This window comes from Daphnia pulicaria, chromosome 1 (genome assembly GCF_021234035.1).
Source record: "Daphnia pulicaria isolate SC F1-1A chromosome 1, SC_F0-13Bv2, whole genome shotgun sequence".
Lineage (NCBI taxonomy): Eukaryota > Metazoa > Arthropoda > Branchiopoda > Diplostraca > Daphniidae > Daphnia > Daphnia pulicaria.
The window spans coordinates 23,874,805-23,888,950 of record NC_060913.1 but is presented as its reverse complement, the minus strand read 5'-3'; the positions used below and the strand labels follow the sequence as shown (position 1 = coordinate 23,888,950).

General features: G+C 40.0%; 4 protein-coding genes and 2 pseudogenes across 4 annotated transcripts; 3 read left to right on the top strand and 3 right to left on the bottom strand.

Moving 5' to 3' along the window:
- The first annotated feature begins 310 nt into the window (after positions 1-310).
- On the top strand, positions 311-1,536 carry LOC124321257. Its single transcript, XM_046784169.1, has 2 exons — positions 311-340; positions 456-1,536. Exon 2 carries the CDS (start codon positions 565-567, stop codon positions 1,444-1,446), a length of 882 nt encoding a protein of 293 aa, XP_046640125.1. The 5' UTR covers positions 311-340; positions 456-564; the 3' UTR covers positions 1,447-1,536.
- Positions 1,537-3,445: 1,909 nt separating this feature from the next.
- Positions 3,446-5,488, bottom strand: LOC124314838 (annotated as a pseudogene).
- A 1,255-nt stretch (positions 5,489-6,743) lies between these two features.
- LOC124321205 lies at positions 6,744-7,495 on the bottom strand. Its single transcript, XM_046784110.1, has 2 exons — positions 6,923-7,495; positions 6,744-6,856 (listed from the first exon to the last, which is right to left on the bottom strand). Exons 1-2 carry the CDS (start codon positions 7,486-7,488, stop codon positions 6,766-6,768), a joined length of 657 nt encoding a protein of 218 aa, XP_046640066.1. The 5' UTR covers positions 7,489-7,495; the 3' UTR covers positions 6,744-6,765.
- An 8-nt stretch (positions 7,496-7,503) lies between these two features.
- Positions 7,504-10,449, top strand: LOC124314760 (annotated as a pseudogene).
- A 96-nt stretch (positions 10,450-10,545) lies between these two features.
- On the bottom strand, positions 10,546-11,239 carry LOC124314684. Its single transcript, XM_046780023.1, has 3 exons — positions 11,056-11,239; positions 10,770-10,988; positions 10,546-10,563 (listed from the first exon to the last, which is right to left on the bottom strand). The coding sequence occupies exons 1-3, from the start codon at positions 11,221-11,223 to the stop codon at positions 10,546-10,548; spliced, it is 405 nt and encodes a 134-aa protein (XP_046635979.1). The 5' UTR covers positions 11,224-11,239.
- A 163-nt stretch (positions 11,240-11,402) lies between these two features.
- On the top strand, positions 11,403-13,254 carry LOC124314622 (mediator of RNA polymerase II transcription subunit 6-like). The gene is made up of 5 exons (XM_046779893.1): positions 11,403-11,521; positions 11,608-11,767; positions 11,828-12,002; positions 12,730-12,802; positions 12,860-13,254. The coding sequence occupies exons 1-5, from the start codon at positions 11,506-11,508 to the stop codon at positions 13,252-13,254; spliced, it is 819 nt and encodes a 272-aa protein (XP_046635849.1). The 5' UTR covers positions 11,403-11,505.
- Positions 13,255-14,146: the final 892 nt, after the last annotated feature.

Sequence of the window (14,146 nt, the reverse complement as noted above, 5' to 3'; positions counted from 1 at the left end):
TTAAATTTGGTTTTCCCAACAGATTGAACTTTCAGTCGTCAGGCCAGTATTGAAATTACGTAATAGGTATAGATGGCGCCAGAATCTAAGGAAAGTGTTATGTAATCATTGACTTCCGGATTTAAATTAAATTTTACTTATTAAATATTTAACTGTTTAAACTTTAAACTATTTTTTTATTGAATAATATTCGGAAAAACATTTTACATTTGATTAACACAATTACTAATTTGAAATCATTTAAATTTTACTTTTAGGACCGTTTAAACTAGAAAAAATGGGGATGCCACTGCTGCTAGTCAGACGAAAGGTTACTTAAAGGAGACCGAAGACTTCTAAAGTAAATCGAATTTCACAGATCAAAACTTGAATTCAGCAACCATGTCTTCCACCAACATGATTATTTCTCTCGTCTCTGTCTCTACTGTTGTCATCTTCGCGGGTCTCTTCGCCAGTTGGTGCGTTCGCACAATACGCACATTGATAAAATCTCCATCCAAATCGGAGCTGAAACTGCAAGGATTACCAGTACAACCGACCCGCAAAGATGGCCAACCCGAGTCGATGAGATTCCAACGTCGAATCCAATCCACAATGGCGGCGTTCATAGAAAACGGAATGGACGACGAAGTGGCACCTCTTGTCGTCTCTCGTTTGGAATGGTGCAACCAAATCAACCGCTACCTGGACATGTTGAAGAATACGCCAGAGTCAATCGAGAGTGTGGCGAATGGCATCGAGGTCCTGATGAATTACCACCAACTTCATCGATCGGAAGCGGAACAAGACCTCGTCGATGCCATTTTCAGCAGAGCTTTGAAAAACGGAAGCATTTCTCATCTTTACGCCAAACTGTTGAAGCGACTTAGGAGCGGCGACCAGCAGAAAGGCTGGACACAAAACATCGTCCGTCTCTTGTTCCAACTCGCCGTCGAGGAATTCAACCGGCCGCTTGACAGTGACGACGAAAATGGCAAGTTGAGACTCGAAAAATTCAACAACGTCAAACTGATGGCCGCCATTTTCAAGAGAGAAATGCCCGGAGTGCCGGACGGTTGGATCACAGACTGTGCCGAGACTCTGGTCCACCGTCTCGAGACCGGAGTCACTGAAGAATCGGTTAAGCAACTCTGCCTCTTCCTGACGACGCTGCTCATCGCTGAACCCGGAGAAAATTGTGATTCGATTACTCCGACCCGACAGAGACAATTGCTGACCTGCTTCGAGGCTCTGGAACGAGCGGCAACTCCACCCAAAGTCCCTCAACAACCGGACGTGAAAATACAGAAATCGGATGCAACGACACAGACGTTGAAACCTGAGAGCGACGAGAGCGACACGGACACTTCTACGGACGAGTCGGACACGGATTCAGAGACTAATGGCCTGGAACCTGCTGAAATCCGCACGAACTCGGCTTCTGCCTCTGACAACCGGATGAATTAGAAGAAACCGCCGTAAACTTAAACCGAGAAAAGTTCTGATCGTACAATTAATTTCTTTTTGTCTTCAATGTAATACGTTTGAAGCTATCGATGAATTACAAAAAGTCTTTTAAAAATTAGTTTTTTCTTCTTTTTTTCAACATTTCACCGTAAATACTGAAGGTGCAATACTTAATTATTTTTGAGTCGGACACGGAAGAATATGAGCCGGGCCCGGATTCAGAGACTAATGGCCTTCTTGAACCTGCTGAAATCCGCACGAACTCGGCTTCTGCCTCTGACAAACGGATGAATTAGAAGAAACTGGATAATGCGTAAACTTAAACTGAGCAAAGTTCTGATCGTACAATTAATTTCTTTTTGTCTTCAATGTAATACGTTTGAAGCTATCGATGAATTACAAAAAGGCTTTTAAAAATTTGTTTTCTGATTAATATTTTCTTACCATCCACCATTTGATTATTATTTTTTAAAAGTTATAAAATCTTCTTATTTTCCCTTTAGAAATTAACAAACAATATACAGCCGTAAATTTTAGCTAAGCTGAAGCATGATGGGTATGGAGAGATTATCTAATGGCATGGTATTGGTATGGGTCAGGGTATTATCTTATTTGTTAAGATTGATGGGAATTTTCTAGTAAAATCACTGACCTGAATCAGTTAGACAATTTGTTTAACTCGCATGGCAAGTGAGACGCTTCCTGAATCCTGATTCAGGAAAATCCAGAAGTTCTTTATTGGGAGTAATGTGACGAAAGCGGACGAAAGGAAATGAATAAAATTGAGCAACTCATTGCGAAATTATGTGCCTGCTAGTTGCCACGGCAACGCGTCGTGAATTTTATTTTGATTGCAATGGCATATTCATTCTCACGGATTAACTTTGAAGGGGGAAAATCCAGTTTGAAAACAAACATGGTTGATGAAGGACGCGGCTGTGATTAGGTAATCTGAAAAGTGAAAACTAAAGTGGAGAAAAAGTTACCAACACTCTGGTTCCGCGTATGGATTCGTGTGCTTTCATACACTATTTTAGATTAAACGTGTTGAAAGAACCCTTAAATAACACGCGACGTAAAACATTTTTGGTTCGAATTACATCCGTCTGAAAGTTTAATCCACGAGTAATAGCGCACGATTGCTGCGATCTCGATAACTGTTTGGGAATTAAAGGAACCACATCGGAGGCGATTAAACAAAGAGGATTAAATAGCTATTAATTTAAAGAGTGGGTGGTAGGAGGGGGTCAATCAAAATAAAGAAGGACGGGTGTCGAATGTTATCCATATTTCTTCCCGGATACGCAAAAAAACTTCATCAAATTTTTTAAATCAAGAAAATCAAAAATTTTGCAATCGGTATTAGGTCAATTTGTGCGATGTGTCAAATGTTTGTTAGTGACACGTAATTTAATCACGTCAGTGTTCACCGGGCACGTCGTTGACAACCTTTCGGTTGCTCAATAATCCCGCGCAACAATCAATAACCCCATTAGTCTGACATCATCGCATACACGGACTGACCCTCTAGTATGACTTTAGATCAAATACATCTCATCAGGCACTACACCTGACTACCACCTGATTACCAATTGGGATTCTTAGTCTGAGCCTATACCCGCGGACGGGACCTCTGTCTAGAATCGCTAGATTCGCCGATAGTTCGATCACCAAACGGATCGCATTACAGTGGCGCCAGAACGGATGTATTAGCAGCTAATAATGCTCACCAGAGGTTTCGTACCATAGTCACAATTCACACCTTCTTCTTAGTGACGACGACGCCTTATCCGATGCACCCACTCTTCCACATTATAAGTAATTTAAAAGGGTAATCATTTAAATTTTTACTTTAAAGTATTGCTGGTTCACTGTTGGTGCCAATCTGTTTAAATGATACAGTAGTAACGTTTCAGAGTGTGTAAACAAATTTGACAGCGCAATTTGCCCATTTTGATTCTTTGTATTAATTATTAAAATATCGATGTGAATTTTCTTATTAGCAGTAGCAATTAAAAATCTAATTTCTTTTTAAATGTTTTCGAGAACTAATCGACGTTTCTCCAGGACGTCTACCCAATGGATCTCGTAGCGCAGTATTTCGGCAAACGATGCCATCTTATGACTGGTTGCGTCCTTGATCAATTCATAGAAAGAAAAAAATATTTATATAATTTAAACACCACAGATCACAATAATCCACAATGAATTGTAATTACCTTGAATTCAGCAGAGCCACGTTTAAAAGCACGGTTAGCTTTGTGTTCCGTGACAGACTGTAGCTCAAACAGCAAATGGTCTCTCAACTGACTCGAACCAGGTTCAATGACATCCGCAAGTTTCAATAGCTGCCGGCAGTAATCCAGCTTCCCCTCAATCAGTTCTTCACTCAAATCTAAACATAAAAAAAAAAAATTTGGTTGCAACAACGTCGAGCGACATGAATTACAGCCCAAAAAATGAATGAATTGAAGCACAAGAAAAGCTTTGAAAAATTGTGTTAGATCATACTATTTCAAGTAGCAAAGATCAAAATGCAAAAGCGAATCTTCATCCAGACATCTTTAGTTGCTTGCAGCCGCTTGCCCAGGTTAAGTATAACTCCTTGAGAATAGAATCAAACATTCTTATAGAAACCATGGTAAAGAAGTTGCGGAGTATTTCCGTAAAGCTGAACAAGGGCGTATTTGGCCTCTATCACGTGACAGCTATCCTGATGGATAGCTCCGGAATATTTCCGGATAAAATCTTCTAGTAATTCCAGACGATTCTGTGCCAGTTGAACACTTTGTTTCCATTCCATCCGTGCGGAATCATGTGCCCTTTTAACTTGTTCGACTTTCTGCACTGATCCGCAATCGCTGCACTCCCAATTTGACATTTGATCGAGCGGATCTTGACTGATGACCGCACCTCCGCAACCTGTACACTTATTGACGGCGCTCAATAATGTCCCCATCAGTTCTCTTGGGTCCGCACACCGGCTGCATTGGCAGCAAAAATGTTTGGTGGATTTCAAATGCAAGCGACGATCCAGGGTGTTCCAGAGGCTTTGCGTGTAGGTGGTGCTGATTTTGTCTCCAGCCGGAATATCTTTAGTTGCAAAAATTCTTATCCGAAAATCAGCCGGATCGAAAACATGCCGGGTATTTGCTACCCAATCGTGGTTCATTAGCGACGCCGTAGGATACAATCCTGGGACACTCACACGTCGCTGAACGTGGATCTCGAAGCAGTTGGTCTCCAAAATTCCGCAAACTCACTGGAATGGCTGGATACTTTCGGAATCGTATTGAGTCAGCAACAGTCGATAGAGCAGGAAACTGGAAATGTTTTGTTCAACTAGTCGGTAGATGTCCGTACCCCGACGTTGTTCCAGATGTGAAACGAGCTCGTCTAAACGCTCCCCGTCAACGAATCCGGCAAAGTCAAGTAGAGTAAAGGAGTTATGCATTGATACACTTGGCTGTTGATGGCGCCCTGACTGAGATGGTTGGTCATCAAAGTCGGATCAATCAATCGGCATTCTCCATTTTTGTGGAAGGCAGATTCTTCGCAAGCTGCTGAACATAATGGCCAATTACAACGCGAACATCTATTAGAAAAATTTGGCTATTAGGCCTACTGGTTAAATGGTATATTAAGGTTTGGATATAAAATTACCGATAAGTGTCAGTGATGGGCTTATAACAGCCAAGACATAGCGGCAATGTTTTCAGTTTGGGTCCGACCACTATAGTGGTAACTCCTGTAGGATCACTTCGCCCGCTTTAATGAGACGACTGGCTACCAGATAACGGCCTTCAGCTTGTGATTCTTCGATCTAAACCAACATAAATAAAAGGATAAATTCGAATGCTAAAACTTGTCAGTGTGTCAGACAAACCTTAAAAGGAGGTCCGCACAATGTTTTGTGATTTGTCCAGTCAGCTTTCTGGTGTTCCCGGGAGCAGTAGTACACTCTGTGGCACTTTGAACAACAGTTGGTGGAAGGCAATTGACACTTGGAGCACGGTAAATGTTGAACCCTTGGTTGAACCATATTATTCGAATTATTTTGTCTCGCTCGTTTTCTTTTGTTTTTTTGAAAATGTTCAATTTTGTTGAAAGTGATAAAAAAATTCAAATAAATTCACCAAAAGTGACCCTGCCAACTAGCCCCCCTCTCCCCCTACATTTGATTGGGATTGAGCGGTAAGAGATAACCCGATTAGTCCTCGATTATAGTTGGATGATATTTTAAACGTTCTGATTTCTAGGAAGGAGATATCGATGTGTCTGTCGCTATTGCAATTCGTTTTCTCGACGAAGCTGCCACCAGACCTGTCGTTCACCAGTGTGGAGAATATCAAGGTCCAACCGCCAATGACGTAATGGTTACAGTTAGTTGTTTAGAGGAAGGATATGGATATGCGATCTACGCTCAATTTCACGGCGACGTCGCCACAATCAAGATGCAGCTCTCTGCCAAATGAACATAGACGACAGTGAATTAGTCTAAAATAAAAATTACAACTTGAAGCGGTGTTACTTTCGAATTCTTGAACTGCAAAGTCTGCTGCCAACCAGGAAAGCGAAAATCCAAAAAATGTGGTCATCGTCACCAGCATAGTCTTCGGGTTGATTCTTGGAGTCGCTGTTGGTTGGAGTAATCATCTGCTAGTTCCTCTGCGTCAAAAACTAGGTATTTGAGTAAAGTTGCAATTTTCTAACACAAATGATAATTATAACAAATTTACTGTACAGGCAAAGGACGGTGAAAGATGAACTTCCTTCCGGTGTGCAATAAGCATATGACCCTTATTAAGGCAGGGCCATCAGAACTCAACCAAGCCTCCTTTGGAGTCCATAGTAAAGGAGTCCTACGGATTAGGCCTCCTTTTACTATATAGGACTCCAAAGGATACTATATAAGAAAAGGCGCCTCCTTTATTATATTTTTTTCTCTTCCTGCGCCGCGTTATGATTCCGTATTGGTTATTATCATCATCTCAGTATTTTTTTTAACGAACCCGGCCGCGTATTTTCTCTCGTAAATCATTGACATCTTCTTTGTCGCCGTACAGTTATTTGAGATATTTTTCAATTTCAGTGAACTCCTTTAAAGGATTATTATTATATCTTATTATTATTATTATCTATCTTTATATATAGTAAAATAGGCCAAAGTAAAATGCCTCCTATACTATATAGGCCTCCAAGGGAGGCTTGAATATATTTGGATTTCTTGTTGATTTGCAGGACATAAGTGGATGTTGTCGGCAGCAACCGTTTGGTCGGTTAGGTCGACACTCGCAACTAAACATAAATTAAAGGTCTTCAAATGTAGATGAATGAAAAAAAATCTGATGAAAAATGAAAAAAATAAAATCTGAGTATAAAATGATACTTGGAAATGTAGCCCAAAAATCTAAAGCGAAATAAAATGTAATAATTATAATTGTCCATTATTACAATGATAGTCTGATTATTTTACTGGTAATAGCATTCATGAATTATGAAGCTTTCATCTGCTTCAATAGCTTCCATAAGTTCTGCATTAGTCGCCAAATGTGAAGATAAAACCAATGGAAGAAGAGGCTCGATCGATCCATCAAGAGACGAATTATCATCTTCGATATCTGCAACTGAAATTCGGTCGATTTCATTGGTAATAATTGGACTCTTACTAAAGTCTTCTTCTTCTTGGCTCTCTTCATCAGAAAGTTGTGAAACAAAACAGGACTCGCCGGGAGGTTCGATCGGAATTGCATCATGAATATAAAGGAGGAGCTCATCTTGAGAATTGATTAAAGGTTCCTTGTTGACAGTCGATTCGACTTGTTGTTCAATAAAGATTTCAGAACCGTCTGAATCATCAGAGTCATCAACTTCGGTCTCCTTGAAAGGAGATGAATCTAAAAGGTGACCTGTGGATGACATTGACACAGGACAGGCTTCTACCATGGTTTGCTGGTCAGGAATGTTCTCCGCATCTCCCAGGCGAACTGTTCTGCTAATCTCTATTGCCTTTTGCGTAATTCGAGCAAATTGCCTGTCCATCTCTACCGACGACGTATGACAAATGATACGTATCTGTAGTACGTCATTGTGATCAAAGACAGGCGGGGGTTTAATATGCTTCACCATGAAACCCACAAAAGAAATAAACGAGTTGCAAACACAGTTTCGAAAATAATCTATGAAAATTTCATTTCTTCAAGAAAATCAGATGCTGAACCTGCTTCAATTAGTCCAACAAACACCAAAGAAACACCTACTTCTCCTGCCATTTCTCCAGTGAAGCACCAGAAACCTATACAGTGGGGCACACAGTTTATGTAATCATTTCTTGGCTGTAGATTTTTTATGAAATGTGTTGATTAATCATATTAGGCTATTGTTTGCCATTTCTAGGTGTTTGGCTACAGCATTAGGCCTACAGAAGAAAGCCTCAAAAAAGCTTTCCAGTCTTTTGGAAATGTTGTAAACATTTCAATGGAAATTGAGAAAAAGTAATATCTTCTATTAAAGAAAACAGAAGAAAAATGTTAAATAACTTTTTTATTCTTAGTTGCAGGTTCGTTACGTTCGAAAAACAACTTCAGCAGACAGAGCCATCAGTGAAGTATGTATATAGAGAATTCCCTTAAAAAATCTACTCCTCACTTATTGCCTATTTTACTAAAATAGACAAACAAAATCCTGTAGTTTTAAATTCTTTAGTAGTTGACCAAATTGTAATTTGATACCAAGTTTCTTTGCCCATTACCTATAGTGGGAATTTTTGGCTCGTAGTAAATTTATTTAGAAATTTAAAAAAGGTGTTCCAGGTTGTTAAGCGCACCAGATTCTATCGTCACTACATGACGAATGTAATAATAATATACACTGCAATTGTTTTTTTTTGCGTGACTGAATACTAGATGAATGGTAGCATGGTATCCGGTATTCAACTAAAAGTGTCACTCGCGAGGCGTCAACCTGTCATCGAACCTATAAACGATGCTTCATCATCCGCTACGTATAGCCTGACGGTCATTCCTTTCCATTCCAAATCGCTTTCTATCAAACGAATTAAAAGGCACCAAGATTTTGAACTTTTGAACGCGATGGACGAGTGCAAGGTCGAAACTCGGGAATACGAAAAAAAAACGGATGGTATTTTTTTCTCCCTTTTTATTTCTCCACCCGAACACAAAATTGCGTCAATCCATCATTCTCTTATATATTTTGTGTTTTTCAAAAGGTGTTCACTGCCGCGGTGGCCAGACGTACCAAGTTTGCGCCAACAGCTGCGCCCGGACATCATTCTGCGCCAAGCCTCATTTCTTCCTTTTGTTGGCCAAATTCTTCTCTTCCTTTTTCTTCTTCTTCTTCTCGTAGGCCGCGACAGCATCAGGAGCAGTTGGAATAACTTGTTCCTTGGGGAGTACGGAATCCTGCCAGCGGACGGTGACATGTTCAACACCGTCAACGACTGATTCCCCAACAATTAACTTGACATCCCTCTGCTCGTCTTCAGCGCGTGCACGAAATCTAATTTAAAACTTTTTTATTAAACATTCAATTTCTTAAATAAAATACAAATTATACCGCTGTATTGTTTCATCAAGTTCCTTTTTTTTTCTTCTAGCTCTTCTTTATCCTGTAGCATTTCTTTCTCCTTTTTGCGATAGTAAGCAGTTAGTTGGGTACTTGCCTCAAACTGCGCTTCCTTTATTTTCTCCTAAAATTGTTAATTTGTAAATTAGGTGAGTATTATTGTTTAATTTAGTTCAACCTCGTGATTTTAAATTGTTCGTGCACTCGTGCAAGCTCGCTGCGTTCGTGCACGCTCATTGAAATCAAAATTTGAATATTGCCTTTGCGGTTGAGAATAGACTCACTCGCTAGATGGCGTAAACTGCCAACAACTTATTGCGTTACATTTTCAAATGTTTAACAATTAACAAACACCAAGTGAAATCAATTCTGCAATAATAGGATTTCCTGATGCAATAATGAAGCGAGATCGCGAAAAATAGAACATCCTGAAATTGAGTTTGTAATCGCCAATCGATAACCCAAACAATAATTTTTTTTTTAAATTGTGCGACGGACTCATGATGGGGGAGAGACAGAAGTCGGAATATAAATCGTCAAACAGAATAAGCTCGTGATTAATCAAAAACACGATTTACGTCCTACATTATTATTGAAAAATGAAGGTAAAATGTTGTCAAATTCGAATTCAATCAAAATAATATGATTAAACTTCGTTAATTACAAATGTCCATGGAAAAGATCAGGATTGATAGGTTGTTAATTCAATCAGTCTACTGAAAAGCTATAAAGGCAAGAGGGGAGTTGGAAATGAAGACATGTTGTCAAGTTTACTACAAAATGAATTTGAAGATCTTCGAATTTTGTATCCGCCTATTGATGGGACAGGGCGTACTCGTGAGGGTGTTGAGATGCATTGTATGGGGAAATTGGATTCACAAGATTTTGCACCTAGTTTGGCTAGTAAACACAGTATTGATAACTGATATCCCAACAGCCGTTTGTTCATCTAAAGACGAGTCACTTCCGAAAGATGTCGCCAACATCAAGGCGGGGAAATCAAAAATTACCCCGGCATGAATGCTACACCAAAGCGACGGATTCTTCAGAATTGACCATAAAAAAGCTAGCTGTGTACAAAAAGGGTTTAACCGTTTAACCCGAGCCAACCGAATGCTCATTAAAACCCGAGAAGACCTGAGAGTATCCAAACAAATACGAACAGAGCTGGAACGGAAAATCTGGCTGAAAGAATACCCGATCGACGGAACGTCCATCTCGCAAAGGAAATTAGAACAATCAGCAATTCTGTCGATCGAAACTTTGCCGAACATCGAAGATGGCGGATTAGTACGAGGCCAGAGAGCTGCACTTGAAACCCGAAACATACAACTAGACAAAGCGCAAAAGGACGGACCTGCTATTAAATCTCCCAGCGAAAAAACTGAGGATAAAGTAGAATGGGCGTCGATAGCCTAGTCTGATACCGAAGAAGACGAACCGGAATCAGATGATGTCGTTCTGGAATTGAAAAACTGACGACTAAAGTTAACGAAGGAAGAGCTCGATAACATTTTACTCAACTTGGGCGATCTGTTGGCCGAAGGAGAACAAACTGTCGATTTTCAAAATGCGCCACTGGACAAGGAGCAGGTCGAGTTGGTGACTGGGGATAAAACGGTCCCGTCCGCAGATAAACCCGTAGGATCAGTGGCCACCGAGTCAAATAAACAGTTTGAGTGTGTATACACACACACACACACACACACAAACTTAGACAAAAAGACTTTTTTACATACCACATTTGCTAACTGTTGCTGGATGTATAAGGATTCCTCGGTTTCCGCCTCTTCCACTTCCTCGGCGATTTCGGTGACATAGCTGCCCCCATCACCAGATTCTGCCGGTAAGCTATCTCGAGGCAGAAAATTGTCGATCGAAGGTTGTGGTGGATCTGGTGTAGGTTGATGAACAGTATCACCTACACCATACCGCACAACAGTTGGATATGTTGGATCCTAAAGTAAAAAAAAACAAATTATCATAAATATAAAAGAAAGAAGAAAAAATTCTGAATACCAATACCTTGTGCATTTTTGCATGATATCGAAATCCAGATTCACTCTTGAAAACTGGTTTAGAAACACAACGATGACATATCCTATCAATTAAACAATTTTTGTAATGATTGGACTGTTTAGCTTTCGTTTCGAATGTTTTTAAACACTTGGCGAAATTTGGACATGGAAACATTTTTGAATCAATGTAAACAAACACGTACGTGAGCAAAAAACAGAAGACTAATACTGGAAAGGGAATTTTACGATAGCGCTCCCATGCGGCAGCGTCACCAACTATAGGGAGAAAGGAGGTATGAGACTATGAGGGTAGTCGCCATTAATTTCAAAAGGGCACCTTTTCATAGACGTCTGCTATGACAGTTGTGCAAAATTATTGTTGTTTACACACTCGTATGAAAATTTGTGTGAATGAATTTGAGTTCAAACAACAAGGAGGAATATAATTTGGTTCGAAATGGTTGATTCTAAAGGTGGGTCATCAATTCTCTAAGAAAACCTCAATTCAATCAGCCATTATGTAAAAACAACTTTTTTCCCTCCATGCATTCTATTCTAGATAACCTTTTGTGGATTTCTTGGCATGACTCTGCTTGGATACCCATTCTTTATCCTACCAATGTAATGGATTACTTTCAGTCAACTACAAACCCTTTCTATGACCGAACTTGCAACAATGTAATTGTCATAATGCAGCGTCTCAATATGGAACACCTGAAGTATATTACAAACCACATTCGATTAAAACTGTACTATTAATCATTTATAAAATTCAACTGTAACCTGACAGGACTTGAGTATATGCTTCTTCATGTTCAAGAACCAATCTTGTATGTAATTCGAAAGCAGCATAGGCATTCTGCAGCTGTAGTTACTCCACTTGTAGATTTCTACATAATTGCTGGTGTAGTCTATCAAGCACCAGATCTTGATTATGTGATCAATTCTCGAATTGTAAGAAAATTGGAAAATGTTCTAGTATCAGTCTTAACTAATTAAGATAGAAAAGCAAGCTTATCAGCACGCCGCGAAGGGATAGTCGTAAGCCAGTTGAAAACTGTCTTAAATGACAAATTCAGGGCCTATTGTTATGTCGGACTTTTTCACAATTCTTAATTTTCTTCACAGACTTTTTGGTCTTAAAACGGGATTTATCTGTCACAGTTCAATATCATTGCAAGTTATTTACGTTTAGTTTGCTCAACTCATATTTTCCTATTTTACACACATAAAGTTCAATAATTGAATTTAAAAATAACCATCTTTTAGTCAAATAACTGCCAAAAATTAAATTCAAATCTGGTTGTTTCGTCATGGTTGGGACATCACAGATTGCGTCATCACGGCGATGCTATGGACATCTGGTGGTGATTTATTTTTACCTAAAGTGAAAAAGTTGTAGTCGCCACCGCCAGATGTCACTAGTCATTAAGCTGTTATTTTAACAGTTTTTCATTAATTACGGGGGAACTAATTAAGTAAATGGAATTATTTTTGTTCTGGTCGCACCGCAGATTTTTTGTGTAATTTTTAAGACCAAAAAATCCGAAATCTGTCTTGAAACACCCGAGCTATGGAGCGGGACATACATACATACAGACAAAGTGACATGGCTTTTTTTTTCTGCGTATGCGATTATTAGCTTCGCCCTTCGGGCTCGCAATAATTTTTTTTCAATCAGTCTACAACAGTCAATCATCTCCAAGGGGCTTTTGATGAAGCTAGGACATACTCAAGATATCACCCAAGCAAAGGTATACAATATCTTACATTTTTAAAGTAAATTTTATTATCATTTTGGTATTTTTAAGGTTATTGGTGGGAGTTTAAGGAGACAGAATCGAAAGATGAAGATGAGAAGATAGCACAGAAAAAGAGTTTGAAGGAAAAAGCAAAGGAGGAGAGTGGTTCCTTGTTCCAAAGGCATCGAGTTAACGTTTTGCTTGCTGACCTTGCCAAAAAGTTTCCTCTTAAAAATACTCCTTATCCAATCTGCCATCGAGCGACAAACTTCACGATTGCCTCCACGTGCCCTGAAAGTCTGCGTCCTCCTCGGACCCTTGTTGGCTCATCAGGGACACGCCCTCCGCCTCCTCGACTGGTTGCGAAAATTGATTGCCATTTGCCAAGGCTTTCGTCTCCTTTTGGCCGATATCATCATGAAGGTATCGGAGATTTTTATTTTGCCCAATCAGCAAAATCATAAGCGTTGATGGTTAAATCATTCCGTAAATTTGCAATACATTTCAGTCGATTACGCAGGGCTTTTAGTTATCGCTCCTCGAATCCGTCTTTCTGTCCGACTCTCAGTTGTGGAAAGCCGCTCGATCTGCTTGGCATTGGCTCTTTATCGCCGGATTACTGATGGATCCTGATGCCAAACGAGACTTTGCCACCGTAATTTTTCTTTTCATTTTTCTTTTACTTTGATTAATATGGCCTCTTAATTCCTTTGAAATTCCGCCAGATATTTACTCGACACTATGGCCGGTTGATGTCCGACTTTATTTCAGACGATCACGATCATTCGCATAGCGTGACGTCGCACTCTGTACAGCTGTTCACCGTACCGACGCTCGCCCAGTACTTTATGGGACATAACGGAGCCTTAGCAGCGTCATTGCGATGCTTTCTCGGCGAGATCGATCACCAGAAGAACATGGGTAAGCCCTGAACCTCACCAACAACATGTCGTACGTGTTTTTGTTCCCCCTGTAAACTTATTTGAAATTTATATGATACGCAGACAGACTCTTGTCCTTTGACCGAAGTCGGACTCAACAGTCATACCGGCGGGCCATGTACGTCCTCTACGACATCAAGTACTTATTGTCTGCTGTTCCTCTTTCGGAATTGGACGAAGGCTTACAAATGCATACGCATGTGTCCGATGACACGGATTCAACATTCGGACGATGAAGTTATCCTTTGCGCAAAGGCTTTCTTCAGGGCCTCAGCATGCTTCTCTCGTTACTTTCATCCATGGAGGTAAGAAAAGATTCGCCTTGTTCAAAGAAATGTTTATAGATTTGACTCACACTGATTTCTACACAGGGAATGGACAGTGTCGTCCGCCAAACTGGCCAACACGTGGAATT